Raw genomic sequence first — 22,822 nt, 5'->3', positions numbered from 1 at the left:
GATGAACGAGAGACTGAGCACAGTGTTTGAACAACATCCCCCACATGAGAAAGATGATGTGCTTTCATTCCTGGCCGTGTAGAAACAGACTATTTTTAATCTAAGTTTGTTTTCCAGTCTTCAGAATTATGTCAGGTTCATGTCTTGTTCAACGTGACACTCTCAATTGAAGGTTTTTTAGAAAAGAGGCTGAACTGTAAGATATGAGGGTTTGGAAAACCATAGTTTGAGGTCAGTAAATTGCAAAAAATAAGATAATAGTTTTCAAGTAAGGATAGCTACTGGTTAGAGTGAAAGGTGATCTGATTCACTTCACTCTATTTACAGCTTCTGAGATCCTTTATTCTTAACCTCGCAGTGGATCATTGCAACATCAGCGCAAAATTATAAATGGTTGTATCCTGCAATGGGCATTGATTCCAGGGGATATTACTCTATACGAACTTCTGATGTGAGCCGTGGTACTTATTGATTTCATCAGCGTCCAAATTACTTTTCTTGTAATATTGACTTTTTTCTGCAAAAGCATATACATGTGAGCAGAACAGCCTTCACATTAAATAGTCAGCCTTTCAAAACAGTTAAAACCATTTCTGTGCTGCCCTTCCGAACCCTGAGCAGTGTTCCCGAATCACGCGGTACCGGGCCGTGCGTAGCACAGCGAGCAGCCTAAATCAGTCACGAGCCAGTACCCGTCCTTCGACTCACGTCCCGCAGTCCCACCGAGCTCCCTGCAAACTGAGGTTTTCAACTCCTCTCCTAACTGCGATGCTTGTTCAGGTGTAGAAATACAGATTTAACAGTTTAATACAACACATCCTGACTTAAAGCCCGTGTTATGATTCTCTGCTCTCTCCTCTGTGTACAGAAATATAAACCCCAGAAGACCGGTGCACCACAAACATAAATGCCACCTCTCTAAGCGCTGAGATAAGGTCTGAGCTGAGCGACGATTTCTCAGCTGCACTCAGGACTCGAGACAGAGGACGTGACCGAACCGGGGCCGCGCTGGCGGGGCGGCTCAGGAGCGCCCACGGCGGGAAGCCCTCGGCAAGCGCCTCGGCCAGCCCGCTCCAGGGCAGATGCAGACAGATGTTATTTCCCTGTGGGAGACGGGCGGGCGCCGGGGCTGTGCGTGTGTCGGCACGACGCTGTGTCCAGCACGCTCTGCCCCGTCAGCAACCCGCTTGCCCAGCCGCAGCGCCACGGGCGTTCCTCATCGCCAGCAGCCTCCCGCAGAGACAAAGCCGTGCCTGTCTGCACCCGCGGGCAGCACGTCCACGCGTTTCCAAAGCAGCGTTTCACTTCCTACCATCCGCTACCGCCCGCATTTTCCTTCGGCCGCGACACAGTCTTTTGACCTTCCCTCTCTTCCTTCCCCCCCGCCTGCTCCCCAGTCTGACCCTGGGGATCACACGCTGGCCGGCACGGAGGCTGTGGCCGCCGGGAACGGCATCGCTGGCATCGCTCCCCTTTGTCCCTTCCCTGCTGCTCCGACTGCTTCGCCGAGCCACGGCGGTGGCTCTTGCGATCGGCCTGAGGGCAGCCCGAGGACCCACTTCCTCAGCACGGGGGCCGAAGCACTGGTTCGCTGCGACACGGGCCTTTCCGAATTTGTGGTTTTAAAGCAACCGTGACAAAGGCAGGGGCAGGCAGCGCGCTATCAGTCACCGCTAAAAGAAGTAAACGTACGCCCAGTGAAGAGAGAGCATGGTTGTAGGTCAGGATGTACAGGAGGGCTAAGACTTATTTCAGGGCTCTCTAAAAGGGCTCAATAAAATCCATTTATTGTGACAGAACAGTAACAGTGGATCAAAAATTCATCATTATGCTAGAAGGATGCCTGGAGATGTAAGCTTTTCTCTCAGACTTTGAAAAAGCCTTATGGATCTCAGTTTCCTGGGAGAGACTTTGTAGCAAGTACATAACATGGAAAATGGAAGGCGAGCTTGTGAAGAAGAGATACCAGGAATTAACAAAAACAAAGCTTTGATTATTTTTCTTTGTTTGTTTCTATGTTTGATCAAGATGAAGCACAGCCAGCAGCCAAGTTAAAAAGGAACTCAATGTGTGTGTTCTAAACAAAACAGCACATTTACCCCAGTTTGGAAAGATCAACTCGCGCATGTCAGGCTTTTGTGAAGTCAGTAACACCGAGGCAGCAATGCAGTGCGATGCAGCACAAATTAGCATTATCTAGAAGGTACCTGTGACACTCTAATCAGCAGGGAAGGATCTACATGCCAAAGAAGAGTTAAAACATCTTTAAATGTGGAGGTTAGGAGAGCGAGCGCCACGCAACAGAGCCGCTGCTGCGGGCAGAGTTTTGCACAGAGGCGGCTCTGAGCAGGATCAGCTCTGCGCAGGGGTGCCGTCCCTCGGAGCCCGCACAGCGCGACTGCGCGAGCCTGTCATCCCAACAGATCCACAGCTTAGGAGGCAGCTGGAATTTCCAGGCAGCTCAAGAATAGGCTGAAGTGTGGTGAGTATCTTTTTTTCTAGCAGATGAAGAAAATCCTGAGCTTTTACACACCAATTCATTTGCTTTTCAAACCACTGTGATACTACCGTAAATAAATATTGCCGCAGGGACAAGACATCTGCCATAGACACTAGCAACCGGAAAAGCCGCAAAGAGCTGGGATAACATCTCCCCACTTCTGCGCTGAGCTAGATCCAGCTGGGTATCTAGCTGAAACAGCCAGACACTCTTCAAGTACTTCGACGCTTGCAAGAGAAAAGACGAGATTCTGTACCTGGTATAGAAACTTGAGGAGAGAGGAAGCCTCTAAAAATAACTGGAAAAGTGAGCTATTGCCACATTTACAAACTTTCACAGCTCTATAAAAGTTGGACAGAGTCAAGCTTAGGGACAAAGACAAAATACTTGCAAATTAACTGTTTGATAATGAAAGACAGGTACCGTATCCAAGAAGCAGTGCAAGAATATAGATCATGACCACGCAAACAGAGTATCTTTTGCCTTTTGCAAAATGTCATTTAGCAAGAAAAGTTGTTGTGGATGGAGCCATGCACTTCACTCGTAAGAGAGAAGCGACACTATGCTTTACCCACGCACAGCAGCGATTAATGCGGTTCAGCGGTAAATGCGACAGGGGTTTCACAAGGTGCGCTGGGTTATTTACTGCACAGAGCACAGGGAAGCACAAAGCTGTCAGGGAGACCCTCCCGTGGAGTCACGAGGTTCAGAAGGGACCCCCTTGCTTCCTAAACTCCTCCTCAGAGGAGCCGAGGTGCGGCTGGCTCCAGTCCTGGTCCCAGACTTGGTGAACAGTTTCTGTCTAAGGGTTTCTATATGCGCAATCCATCCTTTACATCACTGAGCCAGGAGCTCACAGTTTAGCGTGCCATTAGTCGCTTCCTAAGTATCTGACGCGACAAGGAATCGCAGCCTCGAGGAGTCACCTTGAGAGACGTCCCCGCTCCAGGGGAGATGCTGGCGTGCAGCCCGCTGCCGCGCAGGAGAGCTCAACGGGCTCTCGGGCTGCTCACTATTTGTGGGGAACGACGATCGACTCTTGGTCATCTTTGCATACCGGCCACAGGCGTTTCGTTTCTTCCAGGTCTGACTTGAGTCGGACACGGACCAGCGCTGCGGTCAGGTGGGCGCTTTGCTCCAATTAGCCCTTGGCTACTGTGTCGTTACCGGTCTCCGAATCCACGTTGGGCGGGATGCAGCCGTCACGGCCAGACGTGTCCATCACCACTGCAGCTGGTGGCTGTCACTTGAGCGGGGTGACGGGAAATAAAGGGCAGGTTGGGGGGGTGGGGGGAGCACGCCGTCACAAAAGTGCATGTAGAATCCATTGAAAATTGATTTTCTGATCCAAGGAAGCTATTGCAATTGATTGAATTTTCAGCAAGGAACACACAAGAGGAAGCAGAAAAACACCAGGTGCATGCAACAAATAAAGAGCAAGGCTTTTAGAAGTTAGCGTCACGAACACAGATTTTCTAACAAACTGGGAATGTGGGCAAAGATTCATAAAATGCTTTAGCTAGGTCAAAAGCTTCCAGTAGCGCTGAAGATGAAGGTTTTCATACAGCAGTTACTGTGCCTTCACGGCACATGGCTTTTGAAGGGCTGAGCAAATTAGAACATAAAAGCATATGAATGTGGACACAACAATGCTCACATGATATTTATCAAAATGTTGACTGAGCCAAGTAAATTCAGGAGAGTGAAAAGTATATGAAAAAAAGAAATGAAAAAGTTGGCAATGGCTTACATGATGAAGGGAAAATGAAAGTAATATTGATGGTCTCAACAAAAAAGCATGACTTGCCCATATTAGAGCTGTAGATACGAGCAAGAACAGTCAAGTGAGGAACACAAATTTTACCAGATAATAGTTTCTAGGACAGAAAAAATTTAAGCTCTCCCAACCAAGACTCCCACAAATCACTGTCTTGAAGATTTCTAGCTTCACCTAAACCCAGTCCTTGGGATCATAAATTCAATCATAAAAGTGTAGTGGGTTCATACAGTGTAGCCATGACTCTTTTAGTTTATATTTAATCTGATTTTAGCACCCATATATACTTTCCATCAAAATATTTAAGTGATTTGAATATGACAGGTGGAATTGTTTAGAGACCCCCACCAGATGTCAAATGAAAATATTAATCAAACACAAGGCTAAACTAGAGGGACTCTTGAAGGCTGTACCCTGGGTTGAGTGTAGGCACACAAATCATACAAAACTACAGACTTTTCTGTGGTCTTGGTTCAAATTTGACTTCTATCGGCAGGGACAAAAATTATCACCATTTCTCAATGGGAATAAAATGCATTGAGCCCTAGCTTCAACTTCAGTCTACTCAAGGACTGTGTAGACCTTGAATAAACCCAACTTGACGATACACATAGCCAAGACCTGGGTTGACATTTTCTGTGGAGAAGCTGAGAAATCAATAAACAGACCCTTTCACCCTTTCTACGTCTTTCTGACAAAACAATGCCAAAATGCCCATCTTGGTGCTGAGTGTATGGACGTATCTGAAAGCAGGAGGTAGTCTCTGGAAGGGTTGTGTCAGCCTGCTACCACCAGTGAACACTACAGTTACTAATTTTTCTTTTCTGAAGTAAAAAATATAACCTATAGAAATGAGGCTTGGATGGTACAGCTCACAAATGCTATTACTGCCTCAATGGCACTTGGAAATTTGAAAACCACAGATGAGAAAGGAACTCTTAAGCCTCTGGTTTGAGAAATACAGCAAGATAAATCTGAGCTGAGCTGAGCTGACAGCAGGTTAATAATGAGTTCAGCAGAATCAGAAATTAATTGTCTTCTGTTAAAGCCACACACGGTTTGAAATGTTGAGACCGAGCATCATTCTCTTCATGAAACCATGGAAGGAAAAAAACCCGAGAACAGAATCAGAAGTGTGTAATCGTCCCGGCTTTTACAAAAGCAAGTAGTTCTGTGGGCCTGCCAGACGCAAGGGCTGCTCCGCTCAGGGCAAGAGACAGGCAAAGCGCATTCAGTGCCTGTCCCTCTCCCAGAGAACAGGGCCATGAAAAGATCCCTCTGCCTTTAACACACTGTGGGTTTAATGAAAGGCAACTGCTATTTCAAGATTTCATAAGGGATTTTATAACAAAGAGGAGTTGCAGACACCATCCCCATTACCACCAGGCTTCCATCCTCTCTTTCATCTTTCTGACTAAGCCAGCTCTCAGAAACTTTCACAGATAGTTAGAGCCATCAGATGAAGGTTAGTCGCTCAAAGGCTCGGTCCAAACGTGTGCAGCTGTTATGGCTTAAATTAAATTGATACTAAAATGGTCTCTTTTTTATTAAAGTGCTGTAATCATTGTGGCTACAATCCCTCACCACAGTGCAAGCAGTAATAAGCTGATACGTGTCCCCATTGCTGAGAGCTGTCAGAACTTCTTTTTCCAGAACTGGAAAGCAAAATAAAACTCCCAATTATTCTCAAAATGGAAGGATAACCCCTTTTCCAGGGTAGAGACATGAAAGATTCATTTTCTTCTCTGTTCCGTCAAGCCATATTGCAGATTTATTTAACGCATTATGTGCATTTCAGAACTCACAAAGAGGGTTACAAGCTATGTGAAAATTTAAGGTAAAAAACTTAAGGCTCCTGTGAAGCCACTGGCAAAACTTAACACAAGAGGGTCAGAATTTCACTCTTGGTCTTTCTCTTCATCTGTCGTAAAGATTTTCATCTAGTAATTGTGCCTATGGGCTGACTGGGACTCATGCTGAAAACACGCCTCCCACTCTCACACTGAAAACTTTCAGAAGTTGAGCTGCTCTCAGCACCACGCATCAACTGCACTGATGTCCTTATAGCAAATTATCTTCTGACCCTCACAAATACGATCTGGGAAAAGTTCTGTGAGGCAATGATGTGCTTTTTGGCTCTCTAGTGAGATACTGTTTTGGGTTTTCTTTTGTGGAAAACATTATTTAAAATCCTTCAGTGCAGAACTATTTTTCTAACGGCCAGTAGTGACAAGGCATAAAGCTAAACTGTAAGGTCTGGATTTTTACCGTCCTAAGCCAGTTATGCAGACTGCAGCGTTCAGACACGGGCTCTTGGCTTGCACCATGACTGAGGCAAGAACTACAGAGTCAAAAGAAAGCATCTCCTGCTGAGCTCCACATTTTGGTGGCCCAAAAGGAACCTGTGGAGGGAGGTAGGTGTTTGATGGAGATTCAGAATGTGGAGGATGCGTGAAGTCAGAGCCAGCAGGGTGAGGACAAGGGACCCTTGACTGGAAGGAGGAGGACAAGAGGTGGTGGACATGGATGGTATGGAGAAACGAGGCAAGTACAGTCATGGAAAAAGGAAAATGGGGTAGTAAGAAGACATTCTTCTTCCAGCCTGTCTTTTTTGTAGGTTGATATCCAGGTTGCTTTCTGCAGAGCAAATCCTATGAAACCACCTTGTACTTTAAAAACCGGACACTCACTACTGTCTGGCCTAAACAGCTCTTTTTCTGTACCATTTCCAAAAGTTTCTAGGACTGGTAGAGCCATGTCGCTGTTATCAACAGGGGTTTTTTTTTGTTGGTTTTTTGGTTGTTTGTTTGTTTGTTTTTAGAAAGAATGGTTAATGTAGAAAAGCTCTGTCCAGCGCCAAGCTTTCCTCACAATTTAATGTATTGAAAGTTTGTAATATCAATACTTTCTCTTTGCTTTTAATCCAGCCTTGTCACACAAGAGTGCCAAAAGAGTAAGGGTGCCTAGTTTGAAGCTCTTAGCAATCCTGACCTGGGCCCAAATTGCAGAGCCGAATGTCCATCTCAGTACTCAGGACTTTCCAAGGGGTGAGCTGTGCGAGCAGAGAGATGACAGTCGCAGGCAGGGAGCCGCCTGTTCAAAGCAGCGCACAGCTGTGCAGCGTGAGAGGAAAGCCCGACCGCCCCTTCCGCATTGAAGGGCGAGGGAACTAAGAATCACATCTTGTCGTTAGCAAAAGGAGGCATTTGCATCTAAAATCTCACCATCCAAGACAGTTAGGTATTTCATCACCCTTCACTGAAATAAGCACGTCTTGAGACTATTCGCGTAGCCAGAACAGCAAGAACGGATTTTCCCTGCTTACCCCAAGGACTCAGTGCTTCCGCGCGGGTGTCAGCAAAGAAAGGGAATGAGCACACACCTGCACGAGATTTTAGCTCTCAGAAGTGATCCAATCACAGATGCTTTTATCTGTCACAAATGGGCCGAACAAACCAAGAAACAGTCAGAGGAACTTGTGATTATGGGAAAATATTTAAGGTAAAATAGGCAAAACAAACAAAGGAAAGGAAAAGAAGTAATGAAAGAAAGCGACAAGGTGTTCTTTGAGAGCTCAGTGCTACACTGAAAATAAACTGAGAATTCCCAAATGGAAAATTAAAAACACCCGAACAAACAGATTAAACAAGTATTTGTATCCATCTTTCCAGGACAGCAGAAGAAAGTATTTGCCTGTGTGGGAAATCAGATCAACAGGGACAGAAACCAATCAATTAAGTGTTTAACATTTCACCATTTCAGTTCTTAAAAAATTAGAAAGTCTTCATAACGACGAGATGTCAGGGCCGAGCACACTCTGCACGGAGGAGCAATAGTGAGACGGAGAGACAGACGCTGAAGGAGCCTTTGCTGACAGTACCAAAGGCGACTCAAGTCGGGACACAGCCCTGCAGACCAAGGAACAACAGGTACCAGGAACACGCCGGGCACCGGTACCACGGTACCAGGAACGCACCAGGAAATTAGAGGAGCAACATCTGCCGCAGCGAAGCACCGCCTGGGCGGGAGCCCCCGCCCCACCGATCCCCGGGCTTCCCTGAGGCTGGGACTTGCAACTTGAATTAGAATTAAAAAGTCAAAAAACTAGGAAGAACAGGAAAATAATGTAAAATGTCAAAATGAAGCATTTCAAAGGCCTCTGAAATGTGGATTCAGGCTTTTTCAGGCGAGAAGAGTTTTGATAAAAGCGACATGGTTTTCGAAAGTATTTAGTCAATCCAAAGTGCATTTAAAATATTCTTCAACAAACAAATTTTATGTGGCTCTGCTACAGTAAAATTGCCAAATACGGCTTATAGTAATATATTAAGTTTCCATATAGCCAGCCTACACAGACGAATACAACACATCAGCAGTATCCTTCTAAACATCACACATTTCTCATATCCATACAGAGAACACCGTATCCGCACATTTCAATAAAGTAATTGGGTATGTAATTGGCAATGGTTAACGGGAGCCGTTTTTATGTGCTTGTAGCAGTTTTAACACGAGCAGATGGATGCACTCATACATTGGAGTAGATGAATAAAGCAAAGTGTGCTCAAATTTGCAGTCAGAGTATAAAGCAGAATTTGTGCCAATATTGCCAACCCAGGGCACATAAACCCCAGAAGACTGGCTTGAAGTGATACGGTTTGTAGACTGCATTTTTCAGACTAAAATAAAGAAACGTGCAGTTTCTCTTGCGTTAGTGATCCAATTTTCTTCTTCAGTCTGCAAGGATATTTCTTCTTTCATAACCACAAATAGAGTTATTATTTTGTTGAAAAAATGTGACTTCAAGAGCAGGTACTCATTTTTGAAAACACCCTTTTGAACCCAAAGTTCTCGGGAACTGAGAGAGAATTCAAGACATCCTCACTATACCCATGCCTGGCTCTCAAATTTGCCACCATGGGCCACTGCCAGAGACGGGACACCGAGCTTGGTGGGCGTCACCTTGCACCCTGTGACTGGTACAGACGCACGCTGTGTCCTTGTTATGTTTCAAACCCCAAGAACCCTCCTGCTTACAGCGGACAAACGCCACATTTGTGGTCCCTCCCTTTGCACAGCTGCCAGGGCAGGAGCACTTGGAGCAGGAAAACAGAACCTTTCCCCTGCGCCAGCCGTGCTGTTCTCCTGGCGACGCCAGCAGTAATGCCCAGGAAATTGCTACTGCCTCATAGCTTTTTTTTGGAATTTCGTACCAGAACCCTGAAGTGGGTATAGTCTCACAGTCAGTTTACTTCTTCACTCAGCAAAGGGGAAAATCCAGCTCCTTTTTCCAAAAGAGTGAGTGTCTTTCACAAGGAATCTTTCACTGCACCTATCAGTGTCACTAGGAAATGAAAACTTAGAGCAAGATGCAGGAAAATGTCATTTATTGTATCACCACAACTCTGTAGGACCGGTCACAGAATGAACATTTCTGTAATTTTTTTCTTAAACAAGTAGGTAAGCTAGTGGAAAATGAAGAGGTGCATGGCTGACACTGAAGAAAACCTATTTGGTAACTCACTTCATCCTACTTTCATAAAACCCTTTCTGCGTAAGCTCTCTTGTCACAGTGCTCGCGCATATGAAGAAGCTGTTTCCAAGCCGACTACCGCGGCCAACGAGTGCAAGAGCTACCCAGCACCAACTTTCTTTGCCTGGTTGCTCTCCTTCAAATACTCCTACAGGTAATTTTGGTTAGTCCCCTTCCAGAGCAGAGGGTAGTGCAGGATGGCTAGTTTGAGTGAATTCTGATGGAGACATGACACAAAAAATTCCGCTCGGTAGAGCAGATGTTTCCTGCTTCTAACGAAGACTGAGCACCGGACCCCCGGGCTGGGATTCACCTGCCGTACCTGCACGAGCGGCAGCATTAGGCGCTTAGTCCAAACTGGTGGCTGGTCCCCTGCCCGCGACAAGCACAGGCTCAGCCGGGGCTCCTCCTGTCCGAGGCAGGCACCTAAACCCAACGGGAGCAATTTCCTTCCGGAAGCCTTCTCGCATTTCCACATCGACCCTAGGGGCACTGGTGACCGGTTTAAATCAGGCACTTAACGCTTAGAGGGACAAACGGAGGTGAACCAAATTAATTAATGCTTTGGATTCCAACAGGTATGCGGGGTAACACAGGGGATGGCACCAATCGTAAAGAGGCTATCCCGCAGGAGTAATGTACGCAAACGGGGTACAAATATTTTGTACACTTCAGATATCTGCCAGTGAAATGGTTAGAAGCATGAAGCTGACTACTGTCCGCCAAGCTGCTCAACTAAAATGTGTTCAAGCCTCCAGTGAAGGGGAAAGCATCGCGCCCCAGGTGCCCAGTCCGACCCATGCAAGCAGACCTTCCTCCGAGCTCCATCAGCGCTAATGAGATACCGCGCAATTACAAGAGCCTGCAAGTACAGGTGAGACTGCAGACCACCACTGCTGCTCTGAGCCTTCAGATTCCCTGAATTTCCCGATAAAGAAAGAAACTTACCTGTTCAAATCACGATGTATGATTGGTTGTGTGAGATTGTGGAGATACTCCATGCCTTTGGCAACATCTACAGCAATGATTAATTTAGACTGCAGATCAAGAGTTCTGTATTTAGAAAAAAAAAAAAATTACTCAAAGTTAATAAACAGACAAAAATTATCTGTAAATCATGGAACCTTTAAAATTTTTTAAATACAAAATAATGTTATATAATCTATGTAATGTAAATGCATATAATGTAAAATACTGACTAAATAACAATTTTATGATTACTTACTAATTTCCCTTGTACGCCCAATAATCTGAATCAAAGCTAAACTTTTTCTAGTGTGTTCCTTTCTCTATTATTTTATACTGAAATGAAAAACATTTACATCACATAGATTTAGTAGTCTTCCGAACTCTGTACTGCGAGTCCAGGCAGAGAACGAGCAGAATACCTCTTCTGTTCGTGAAGCAGGGAGAAGAGCGATCCTCCAGAAATATACTGCGTGACGATGGCAAACTGACTTGGGTCATCTAGACAAGCTCCCACGAACTGGATGACACACGGATGATTCAGTTGGCAGAGAATGGAAACTTCACGGCAGAACATGTCCACATCAGATTTGGAGCAGTAGGTATTGGCTCGATAGCTTAGAATTTACATGAGAAAACAGGAAAGCAAAAATACAATTCTTTCCCCCAAATATTTCAAACTAGGTCATTAACCAAACAAGATGGAAAAGTCCGATAAACTTACCGTTTGATGGCGACAATTTTATTTCTGCATCGTCCCTTATATACCTTTCCGAAAGATCCTGAAATGATTTAAAATAAAGAGGCACAGGGATATTTATTATGAACATCAGACATTTAAAACGTATGCATTCTTATTTCTGGTACCTGAGCCGATAATCTCATGGAACTCTATCTCAGAGAGCTGAAGATGGAAATGTGATGGCAAACCAGCACGGAGGAGGAGAACATCTGCCTTTTCTGCAAAAGAAAACATCCTGTTGGTAAAACGCAGGGTCATGGGGAAGGACAGGATGGAAGCGTTTAACTTCACAAAACCGTTGCCCCGTAAAAGCTGATTTTCCTCCCGTAAATTGGTTGACTGGTAATCCTACTCCCTTTCCTTTCAGCAGCCACAGGAAACCCCAACAGCAGAGCAGCGCTCGCAATGCTGCAGCTGCCTTGGGCTGTCCTGGCTTTAAAACCTTATCGCTGAGGAACGTGTTCCACGGCCGTATTCCGCCTGCGCCGTGCGACGGTTGGGTAAAGTTCCCTGCATGGAGAGGTGGTTCCTGCTGTTCCGTACGGCTAGCGCTCGTTACTGATGCAGGGGATGTTACTCCACATCTGACTGACTCTCCAGCGACATGGGGAGTCTAAATTTTGCAAGTGAATTTAGTTAGCAAATATCTCTACCTTGTTGTTATTTTTGGTTTATTAGTATAAAATTTATCAGAATATTTCTAATTGGAACATTTCAATGCTGCTACGTAAAGGATGTAAGGAATTGATTATATCCAGAGTGAATATTTGAAGTGGAAAATTGAAAGCACCACAAAAATTGAAATATATTGTGTTTTATCTATACGTGTTCCAGGTTAACGCAGATTATTTTTGGACAGAATTTTTCTTGTAACATTACTCCAGGCACCTTACAGTGGAATTCAACATAATATTTGTTTGCATTCATGGATATGTGTGTATTTGATTTGTTCTAATTCACAATCACATCCTCTTCTCCAAAGAAACAAATATATTTTTTAAAGTAAATGAAAATAAGATAAATACAGGAAGTATCATGATGCTGAGCAACAAAGCTAAGTATATTGTTTCCTAAAATTATCCTGGGGAAATATAGCTGCTGCTTGTGCACATCATTACATTTCTGAACAAAGAAAATCCCAGGAATAGTGAATCTCGCATAGGATGCTTAGGCGGACAAACACCTTGGGTAAAAAGACCGTAAAAGCTCAAGTTTTCCCTTGCCATTGAGAATACCTTTAGTCATGTTCTTAATCTTTCCTAGAGGGGATGGAACTGACACGTAGGAACCGTCTGAAATAAAAGAACAGAATGAGTTTCATGGAATTCAAAGACAGTATAAGCATCTGTACCGATAAATTAATGAGGCAATGATTGCTTAAAGAATGAAAAAAAAAGGGGTAGCACCCCCACACGTGATTGTGGTGCGTTCTTGGAAGTGCTTTGCAGGTAGCTTCGCTGACTTCTGCAGGGCGATACCGACTTTCACTGGTGTTAAAGGCGGCCAGTGTCGCCTTTTGTATCGGCTAGATTTTGTAAAGGAGCTCAGATTAGATGAACAAATCCTGGCAGTTGGGCTGCGAGCATATTGCACTGTTTGGTTCACCGACTAGATTTGCTAACAGACCTCAGCTTTCTCCATGTACCACAAATTTCATCTCTTGTTTTTCTGCTTAAGTGGGAGCTGAGTTCTTTTAACAATTACCATTAAAAAAAAAATATCTCTGGGTGTGTTATACGCTTGCCAAAATACATTTCCAACACAGGCAAAACTTAGTCCCCCAAAGATGTGCACACACTTGTGATCTACAAAACCAGTCCTGGACCAGAGCAAAGCGCGCAGGGAGCAGATCGATCCCGCTGCTGGCTGCAGGTCCCTCGTATTTCCACGCAGGAGGAGTCACTGGCCCGGACAAGCGCAGGGTACCGCAGAGTCACCCCTCTCAACGCACCGCGAAACGTGCTGCGTGCCTAACCGCTTGCCTTAGCGTTCTTCTTGGCACTTCTCATTCAGTGCCAATAGGAATGAGTATTTTTGCAGCAAAAAGGGTAATTAATGCTTCCCAAGGGGGAATTTGATATCCAAAGATGTTAAAAAATATGAAGGGGACCGGGCATAGAAATGTACCGAATGTCAGCAATCAAAGAAACATCAGAGCTAAACACAAAGAGAATGGCTAAACAAGGTATTAAGGATGTAAAAAGTACAAGTGATGATTACTAGGGACTGATCTTCATCTCACAGCTTCTGGCCTTCCTTTCTAGTGAGTGGTACAAAGTGACAACTGTGTTTTAAGACTTTTGACATAAACAGAGGGCACCTGGAAAATGGGGATTCTCATGACGCTAATTTTCTTTGTGCCAGAGAGAACTGACCAAACGGTCCCTGCCATCCGTGGAACGTTCCCAGAGATTTCTGCAGTCTTTGGATCAGCCCCTTCAGCTAGAGAACAAAGCTGTGCCTCGGACCATACCTCCTCCAGGCTGTGAGTATTCGTTACAGGGGGAGTCATCTTGAGGTCTCTTATAATGCTTCAGAAGGGTCACGATGGCATCATGACCTAAGAAAGAAAGAGGAAATATAAGCATTTGCAGGTAAACAAAACAGTATTTTTTTTCAGTTGATTTATACAAAATAAAATTTAAAAAATATACAATGTGCCTATAAAAAAAAGTCAACAAAGACATAGCAGCCCTAATAATAATCTGATTCTTCACTGCACAAAGAGAGGGAAATACTTGCCAATAAAACTGAACATGTTATTTTCATAAGCCCACCTAATCTTGAAATGTGATATATGGCAACAGAAGAAACCCTGCTACAGAAATCCTAAAATGGAAGTTGACGATAGTCTTCAACAGGCCCTGCGAGGAAAACCAGTGCCTGAAAATATTTCAGTTCCGGTGTCCCAAACGGGAGAAAATTTGTACACTCTGTTGCTGCAGACAGTTGCTATACTGATTCCCCTGCGCAAGGAACCAGAAGCGAGCGGTGCGCGCACAACATGCTCACGCTCTCAGATGTTTGACGCGCAAAGTTCTGCTTGGCAACATTCAAAGTTCTTTTCTAAACCTTTCAAAGATGAGTTTTCCCTCAGTAATTTCATACAGAGTATTTTCCAATAGCAGGTTTTCAAAGGGCCTTTGAAATCCGTAGTTTTACTAAATTACAGTCATTCTCCTGATAAATGGTACCGCAATGCTTCCGGAGGAGGAAGGAATGTCCCAGAAGGCATGGAGTCAAAAACAGGACAGAAAACTGACACATTGCTGTCCGTGTAGGACAGTATAACAGGAACCATGGAAAATGCCTTGCTTTGATCTGTATTTGCAAGAATTTAAGGTTACTGATTCTGTATTGACTCCTTCGGTAACAAAATTAAAACTCCTCATGCACATACTAGAGGGATAAATAGCCTTTTCTGAGCAGGCTGTATGTTTTCTATTTTAGCAGCACTTAAATACTCCTGTCCTTGAGTTTGTGTTAAATTAGACTGATGTTTAACAGAGTATAAACAAAAGGGCTGTTTTTTATAACCTTTCATGCCAGGAACTGGAAAGCAGATGGTGAGAGCTCCTAGTCGACAAGGACTGAGGGGTTATTTCATACTGTTCTCTCCTTCCTGTACAGTTCCTGTGGATTTTGCAGCAGAAACTAGAAAATTGAAATACCTTTCTCATAAGCCCACATCAAACAGGTCTGCTCATCCTTTTCTCCACTGGACCTGCTGGGATCACAAGCTACCAGGTTCATATCAGCTCCATTATCCAGTAAAAACTGTACAAGTCGAATATGGCCATGGTAGCAAGCACAGTGTAATCCTAGAGCATCAGAGAAGCATGGTAAGCACAGCTGTCAGAACATCACCATAGGACTTGCAGCAACAGCTACAAAGCACAAACTGATTTCCTCAACAAAGGAATAGGTTATCAAAAAACTACCTGAGGCAACAGGTGAAAACAAAATATTAACGCTGTAAGAACCAATCCATTGCCCGCTACACAACGTGTCAGCATTTACCACCTGCAAATCACATCTAACGACTTTGTGCATGAGGAAAAGCAAGCAGAAACAAAGGCGGCTCTTTTGTTCATTGTCTGTAGTGGGAGACGGAGGTGTGCAGCCCCTCACACACTGTATCCCATATGCCCAGTCCCTAGCAGAATAATACCTGGGCCCAACTCTTAAAATTGCTTAGAAGTCTAATTATGGGAGAATCAGTTTACATCAGGCTTTGTTACTCATGTACCAGCTAACGAGTCTGACACATCCTCACTGAACTCTTGTCACTTCTATCCCTGCCTTCAATCGTATTTCAAAGAAGTTGAGATCTGTCTGAAAGGTAACTGGATGCTGATCATTGTGTTACCACGGGAATTACCCTGGAGATCCTGGTTGTGTATGGCTTCCGAGTGTTTTGGTGCTGGTGTATGCACTCACACACAGCAGAGATGATGATGTTACCTGTATGTCCATCTCTTCCCTGGTGATTGATGCTCACAACATTCTGGTCAAGAAGAAATTTTACAAGTTCTATGTTCTTCCCATAGGTGCAAGCACTGCAAAAATAAAAGAAAAAGTGAATGCTATAATCCATAAAAGGACAAATACTTTAACAAGAGTTACGCAGAGATAAAAATGTAGTAATAGAATAAAGGATCTTTAGAAATGTGCAAAAGCATGATTAATCCACCAAAGCAAGTTCATTTCTGTCATTTCAGAAACATTCTATTTATTCCCGTATACACTAATTTTGCACAGCTATGCAAAATTTATAGTGTGTTTTGCAAAGCGCCTCTTAAATTACACTTTACAGACTTACAGCATCATGACCAAACTGTGTTCTGCCACCTCATTTCCAATTTAGAACATCTAGACCCCCGCAGTTTCTAGGCAGAACAGGCCCTGAACTCAGCTTCCAGCCTAGACAGAGAGAACCCGTTGTTCACACGGATGTCGACGGACCGGATGCTCTTCCTACCTTCCTCGCTCTTGCTCGCTCTCTGTCTCCCCATGCACTATCTGGTTCTGCCTCTTCCTTCAAGCCCTCTCCCGTGCCTCAGGACACAGACTTACCATCCATCTCGAGCTCGCTGCTTGCTGTGCTCCTCACCTGGCTGTTGGTGAAACATTTGTGATCTTGGGTGTTGTACCACACGCATGCATAGGTGGAATTCTGTTGATAAGGGCGTTTTGAACATCTCACCTGTGGAAAGCTGTTTCACTGAATATATTTTCTTTAGTGAGACTTTCTGTTCCTGAGAGCTGAATTATTTCCTTGACAACTTCAAACTTTCCATTGTAGCACGCCCTGAAGATGAAGTCAGTAAAAAGTCGTTAACACCCCCAGCTTTCTAATTAGGCCCAAACCAATAAAACAGAGCTTCTCCAGGTGACTCACAGATGCAAAGGTGTGTCTCCGTAGATATTCACCACGTGGGGCTGGACTTCGAAGCTGCTCTGCAGTAGGAACTTGACAATTTCATGGTGTCCAAATCGACAGCAGAAGTGCAGAGGAACGTGGTCTTCGTTGTCCTGAGCATTCACTGCCATTTGACCCAGGAAGAGACCAAAGAAAGTATTTTATGCTTAACAGAGCTTGTTTTGGGTATTTAGTAACGCATTATGTGTCGCGCCTATAAGTTTTGAAACCTCCTGCTAAAATATTTGTGGTCCTATTTCTTTAAAATTGAAATTTCTGTGAGCTTTCATGTATCAAAACTATATTACTCAGTGCCATCTGTAGTACACGGTCAAGCCGATTTTTTGGACTGAGGGTATAATTGCTTTCTTCCAGCAGCAGACATGTGGAATGTTTTGATGTAGCTTTTCACGAGTTATAAACGACCCTCAGAAAGAGCAACTGCTGTCAGTATATCACAGAGTGAAGCAAAGCTAAGATCCGTAGTTCCTGTGTGTAAAAGAGCAATCCGCTGAGTTATTCCAAATGCATGGAACAACAGTTATCAATTACAAACACTAGGAAGAAACACACTTTGTTGTTGCTCCTAGGAAAGGAAAATCCCGTTGGTTTTAAGGCTTACGTTAGCTTCCTTGAGTAGCAGAACCAAGAATTCTTTATGTACTTATGCAGTGACAAAAAAAGAAGTTTAAACAAACTAAAAGAGACACGATAAGGACATATTTTTCATAGTCGCTATTAAAATATAAATACATAAAAGGCAAGAAAGGAAGATGAGAATTCATTCAAACTTCTGGATTACCAAAGTTTTCATTTTGCATAATATCTCTTTTCACCTGCAAGGATGATTATGCAGGCACATCACATATTTAACAGGATGGGAGTATTCTTTGACATGACATAAAACTATATAAAAGAATGGGCAAAATTAGAGACACGGTGTATTATTGTTGGGTGGGAATGGTATTTATCTCTGCTGGTTCAATTTAATTTCACATGGGAAACAAAAGATGTGTGATACAAAGTCCATTTTCTGTTTAAGAGATTTGTCCCTCCAGTGCTTTATGTCACAAAATCATGCATTGTGTATGTGGCACACAACTTATAAAAATATATCCAATAAAAGTATTTTTCCTAAATTTCTGAAGACCAGTTCTTGTATCCTTCTACCTGCAAAACCAGTTGCTTTAATCAGTACACAATAGCATAAGATTAAAAGCATAGGAAAATGGAAACTAATTCATTCTAAATACCTCTCAAGTAAGCATGTATCACCAAGGATTTGAATATGATGTGATTTCTTAAACTCCTAGCTAGCTCATATTCTCAGACATTTTTGGTGAAATAGAAGGGTTGTTGGAGAATTCTTGAAGATTTGGGTCCCGGTTCAGCAAAGCACTTGGAAAACTATCAGGAAGTGATCTGTTACATCGAAATGTTGTTTCAGTTAGCATGCAGAAACAAATTCACATGTCTGAAACCGTCTAATTTTGACTGCTGTTGTTTTAATATAGCAAACGCTAATAGTACACACTTTTTATCACAAGCTTCTATTTAAAAATGGTTCTGTAATAGAACAACATAAACCCAACAATTCTTGAGAACAGCCGTTATCAAGCGAAGAGCGTGAGACGGTGGCTGCATGTGTACTGATAACAGAAACCTGGCTGGGAACATTCTGGCTTTGGGGCCAGGATCAGAGAACTGCTGGTATCTACCAATACTACCCAACTACTTCAACGGCTGCTGCGTGCAACCTGTCTGCTGGGGAGCCGAGCCATCCCTGGAAGATCCTCGACCCGCAGGCAGGGATTGCTTGAGACTGCCGGTCATCCTGGACCACATCTGCGCCAGGGAGCCTTCTGCCTGTTTACAGGAGAGGCGACTGCATTCCTGGGAACCTCCTTAGCCATGCCTGAAATGGGTACGGAGATACCTCATAAGTCTGTCTGTCTGTCTTCTGTCTGTCTGTCTGTCTGTCTATCTATCTATCTATCTATCTATCTTCTGTCTATCTATATATCTATCTATTTATCTATTTATCTATCTATCTTCTATCTATCTGTCTATCTTCTGTCTATCTTCTATCTATCTATCTATCTGTCTGTCTATCTATCTTCTGTCTATCTTCTATCTATCTATCTATCTATCTATTTATCTATCTATCTATCTATCTTTTATCTATCGATCTATCTTCTGTCTATCTATCTATCTATCTATCTATCTATCTATCTTCTGTCTATCTTCTGTCTATCTATCTATCTATCTATCTATCTATCTATCTTCTGTCTATCTATCTGTCTATCTTCTGTCTGTCTATCTATCTATCTTCTGTCTATCTATCTATCTATCTATCTATCTATCTTCTATCTGTCTATCTGTCTATCTGTCTATCTATCTTCTATCTATCTATCTATCTATCTATCTATCTTCTGTCTATCTATCTATCTATCTATCTTCTATCTATCTATCTATCTATCTATCTATCTATCTATCTATCTTCTGTCTATCTATCTATCTATCTTCTATCTATCTATCTATCTATCTATCTATCTATCTATCTTCTGTCTGTCTATCTATCTATCTTCTATCTATCTATCTATCTATCTATCTATCTATCTATCTATCTATCTATCTTCTATCTTCTGTCTGTCTATCTATCTATCTTCTATCTATCTATCTATCTATCTATCTATCTATCTATCTATCTATCTTCTGTCTGTCTATCTATCTATCTTCTATCTATCTATCTATCTATCTATCTATCTTCTGTCTGTCTATCTATCTATCTTCTATCTATCTATCTATCTATCTATCTATCTATCTATCTATCTTCTGTCTGTCTATCTATCTATCTTCTATCTATCTATCTATCTATCTATCTATCTATCTATCTATCTTCTATCTTCTGTCTGTCTATCTATCTATCTTCTATCTATCTATCTATCTATCTATCTATCTATCTATCTATCTATCTATCTATCTTCTGTCTATCTATCTTCTATCTATCTATCTATCTATCTATCTATCTATCTTCTGTCTATCTATCTTCTATCTATCTATCTATCTATCTATCTATCTATCTATCTATCTTCTGTCTATCTATCTTCTATCTATCTATCTATCTATCTATCTGTCTATCTATCTATCTATCTATCTGTCTATCTATCTATCTATCTATCTATCTATCTTCTGTCTATCTATCTATCTATCTGTCTATCTATCTATCTATCTTCTATCTATCTATCTATCTATCTATCTATCTATCTTCTGTCTATCTTCTGTCTATCTATCTATGTAGTAGGAAGCAAGGAAGAGATTGGACAAGGCTCTAGGCAGAGTTCTTCATTGGTACAGCGACATACCAGTACTGCTTTCATTATCCAGAAAAGATCTTTATTCAGTTTTAAAAGAGAGCATGTATTTCTGTGATTCTTAATGTGTTTCTTTCTATGTTTAAAGAAAGAACCACCGTAACTGGTTGAGACCGTAACTGATGGAATTGACAAATCCAGTGTACTTCGTACAACATTCAGGTCTCAATTCAGTCTAACGCCAGGTCTTTGAGACAGTTTACAAGAAATTAATAGACTGCTAAGGAATAATCTGTCCATCAGAGGTGTCCAAACCTGTACAACGCAGGCTTTTAAGCACTGCTTTGACCAACATCTCCCAGGAACAATTCCTTCCTATAGCTGAGTCTCCTTGGGACAAAGGGTGAAGCACACACATTATGAGGTTCTGTCTTCTTTTGATTTTCTGTGAGTATAAGGAACAATGAAAATTAAAATAAATCCCTGCTTTAAAACCTTTCTGAAGTAATGCTGAATGCTCACAGAAATGGACAGTCCTTTAAAATGAGCTGAACTTATAACTTCGCTGACGTCTAGTGACAGATAGTTCCAAAGCTGAATTATGTTTCAGGCCAAAAAAAAAAAAAAAAAGAAAAAAAAAAAAAAGGAATTGTTGTGACTTATATTAAGCTTATGGCCTGCAAAATTCATTAACTGCCGCCACTAACCTTCCTAGCAGTCTTATATTAAAAGGAGTAAAGAAAACTGTTTTCTTTCTCTATTCTAAAATAATTCTTCACTTTGTAGATTCATGTGACATGTTAGCCTTTATGTTTTATTATGATGCGGTACCAGACACAGATTCATTCTGAAGTGCAATAAATAAGAGGGGAATAAATGTCAAAGTTTTATAATAATAAATGTCAGCGTTTTACAATATGTTCCCACAGAGCGGCCTGAAGGACGTCAGAGGTCTCAGGGCCATGAGGTTCTACAGCACAGGAGGGTGTAAGCTGGAGCAAGGAAGGAAACGTGAATCTTCTCCTTTGTCTGTGCAGTTGGAAATGATGTCAAATACTTGCCAGCCATTGCCTTTGCCTCTGGAAGGATACGTGACTACAACGTGGGATGATGGGGTTTGTTTTAGTTGATAGCTTTTTGATTTCTGAATGAAACACAACAGGTAAACTGGAATATTTTCTTAAACAGAAGAAGTTCAGAGTCAAAACAAAATAAAATCAGCCAAAAACACTTTAGAAGAGAGTTATGGCAGAAAAAGTACATCATATTGATTCAGGAATTACTAAAGAAGAATACAGGAGAGTTCTTCAAATTAAGATTTTGAAGTATTTTTATATTAAATTGAGGATCGATAGTACAACTGTCATGGGAGTCAGAGACTAAAAATTCAAATTTCCTTACCAGTAAACAGTGAAAATGAGCAAACGTGAAGTTCTTGACTGAAACAAAATGGAATACTGTAGAAATTATTCTTAAGACTGATACATTACATAGGTAGAATGTAACAGGTGAAACCATTTCAGTAAGTAAAAGGATGAAAAGAAGAGTGAAAGTATGTTTTAAAAAAAATAAGGGAAATTGCCCAAACAGTGACAACTGTTTAATATTCAGGGAATCATGACTGAACATGCCTGGATTTCTAATATCAAACTCTGGTTTTAAATTTAAAATTGATTGTATTTGGCAGAGGTGACAGCGATTTTCAAAGATACCTGAAAAAAGGAGCTGCCAACTCTAGGCAGCTCAGAAGTCCTGAAAGCAGACAAATTTTATTAAAAGACCATAGAAGTTATAAAGACAAAGAATATATTTTATATCATGTGGTCCCTGAAATAAACCTCCAGGACCACCAGTTGGAAAAAGAATAAAAAATAGCATTTAGCTTATGTGAAGCAAAGGAAGTGCTTGTTTCCTGGCCACCAACTAATTCTCTAAGTGTGTAGACATTCTGTTTCTCAGCTGCCCCATCAGGCTATAAACCAGTTTTTTAAATGTGAATTTTTTCTTTCATTTTGAAAGGAACAGTTTTTGAAGTCATGGAAACATCTATATTAGAAGTTCTACTGCTACATTCAAGCACTTGAGAAGCAATTATTTCCAGGCCCTCCTTGATTTCAAAGAAATGGAACATAAGAAAGTGGAACATACCAATAATTCTAAATTGCCATTAATTTTTTTAAAAAAACCCCCACCCTTCATCTGCCCATTCCTTTTTCTGCTGGAGTGCTGGGCCACCAGCAGAAGTGTGGCCATACAACCGGGCCAGCTGACAGCAACGGGCGAAAACCACAGCTCTTGCTTTTCAATAGTCAAGTTGATCTTCCTTCAGGTAAGTGGCAGATGAGACTGAGAGACAGCAAACAATTAGATGACTCGGGCTTTGGTTCAGAAGTCAGCCCCCCCGAGACCCACACACGTACCCATCTGATTACCTAAAGGGCTCAGCGGCTCAACAAGACACCTCTCAAGGTCAAGACCATACCCAGCCCACTGCTGAAACCATGCGTCATCTGGATCTAATGCGTCTTGCTGAACATTCATCCTCAGAAACTACACAGACAAAAGTCG

At 42.3% G+C, this 22,822-nt stretch overlaps 1 protein-coding gene across 4 annotated transcripts in view; it reads right to left on the bottom strand.

The window, feature by feature from the left end:
- TNNI3K (TNNI3 interacting kinase) overlaps nt 1-22,822 on the bottom strand; it is a 99,385-nt gene that overhangs the window by 46,818 nt on the left and 29,745 nt on the right. For all 4 annotated transcript variants that reach the window (XM_054834518.1, XM_054834519.1, XM_054834517.1 and 1 more), the window contains exons 8-17: nt 16,920-17,064; nt 16,725-16,829; nt 15,983-16,077; nt 15,190-15,339; nt 13,992-14,078; nt 12,754-12,810; nt 11,644-11,736; nt 11,501-11,558; nt 11,199-11,393; nt 10,759-10,863 (exon numbers count right to left, since the gene is read on the bottom strand). In XM_054834518.1, coding sequence (XP_054690493.1) covers nt 10,759-10,863; nt 11,199-11,393; nt 11,501-11,558; nt 11,644-11,736; nt 12,754-12,810; nt 13,992-14,078; nt 15,190-15,339; nt 15,983-16,077; nt 16,725-16,829; nt 16,920-17,064 — 1,090 coding nt within the window. The remainder of the gene's footprint in view (nt 1-10,758; nt 10,864-11,198; nt 11,394-11,500; nt 11,559-11,643; nt 11,737-12,753; nt 12,811-13,991; nt 14,079-15,189; nt 15,340-15,982; nt 16,078-16,724; nt 16,830-16,919; nt 17,065-22,822) is intronic.

This window comes from Grus americana, chromosome 8 (genome assembly GCF_028858705.1).
Source record: "Grus americana isolate bGruAme1 chromosome 8, bGruAme1.mat, whole genome shotgun sequence".
Classification (NCBI taxonomy): domain Eukaryota; kingdom Metazoa; phylum Chordata; class Aves; order Gruiformes; family Gruidae; genus Grus; species Grus americana.
Note: the sequence above shows the minus strand (reverse complement) of the source record. Positions and strands in the feature narration are given on the sequence as shown.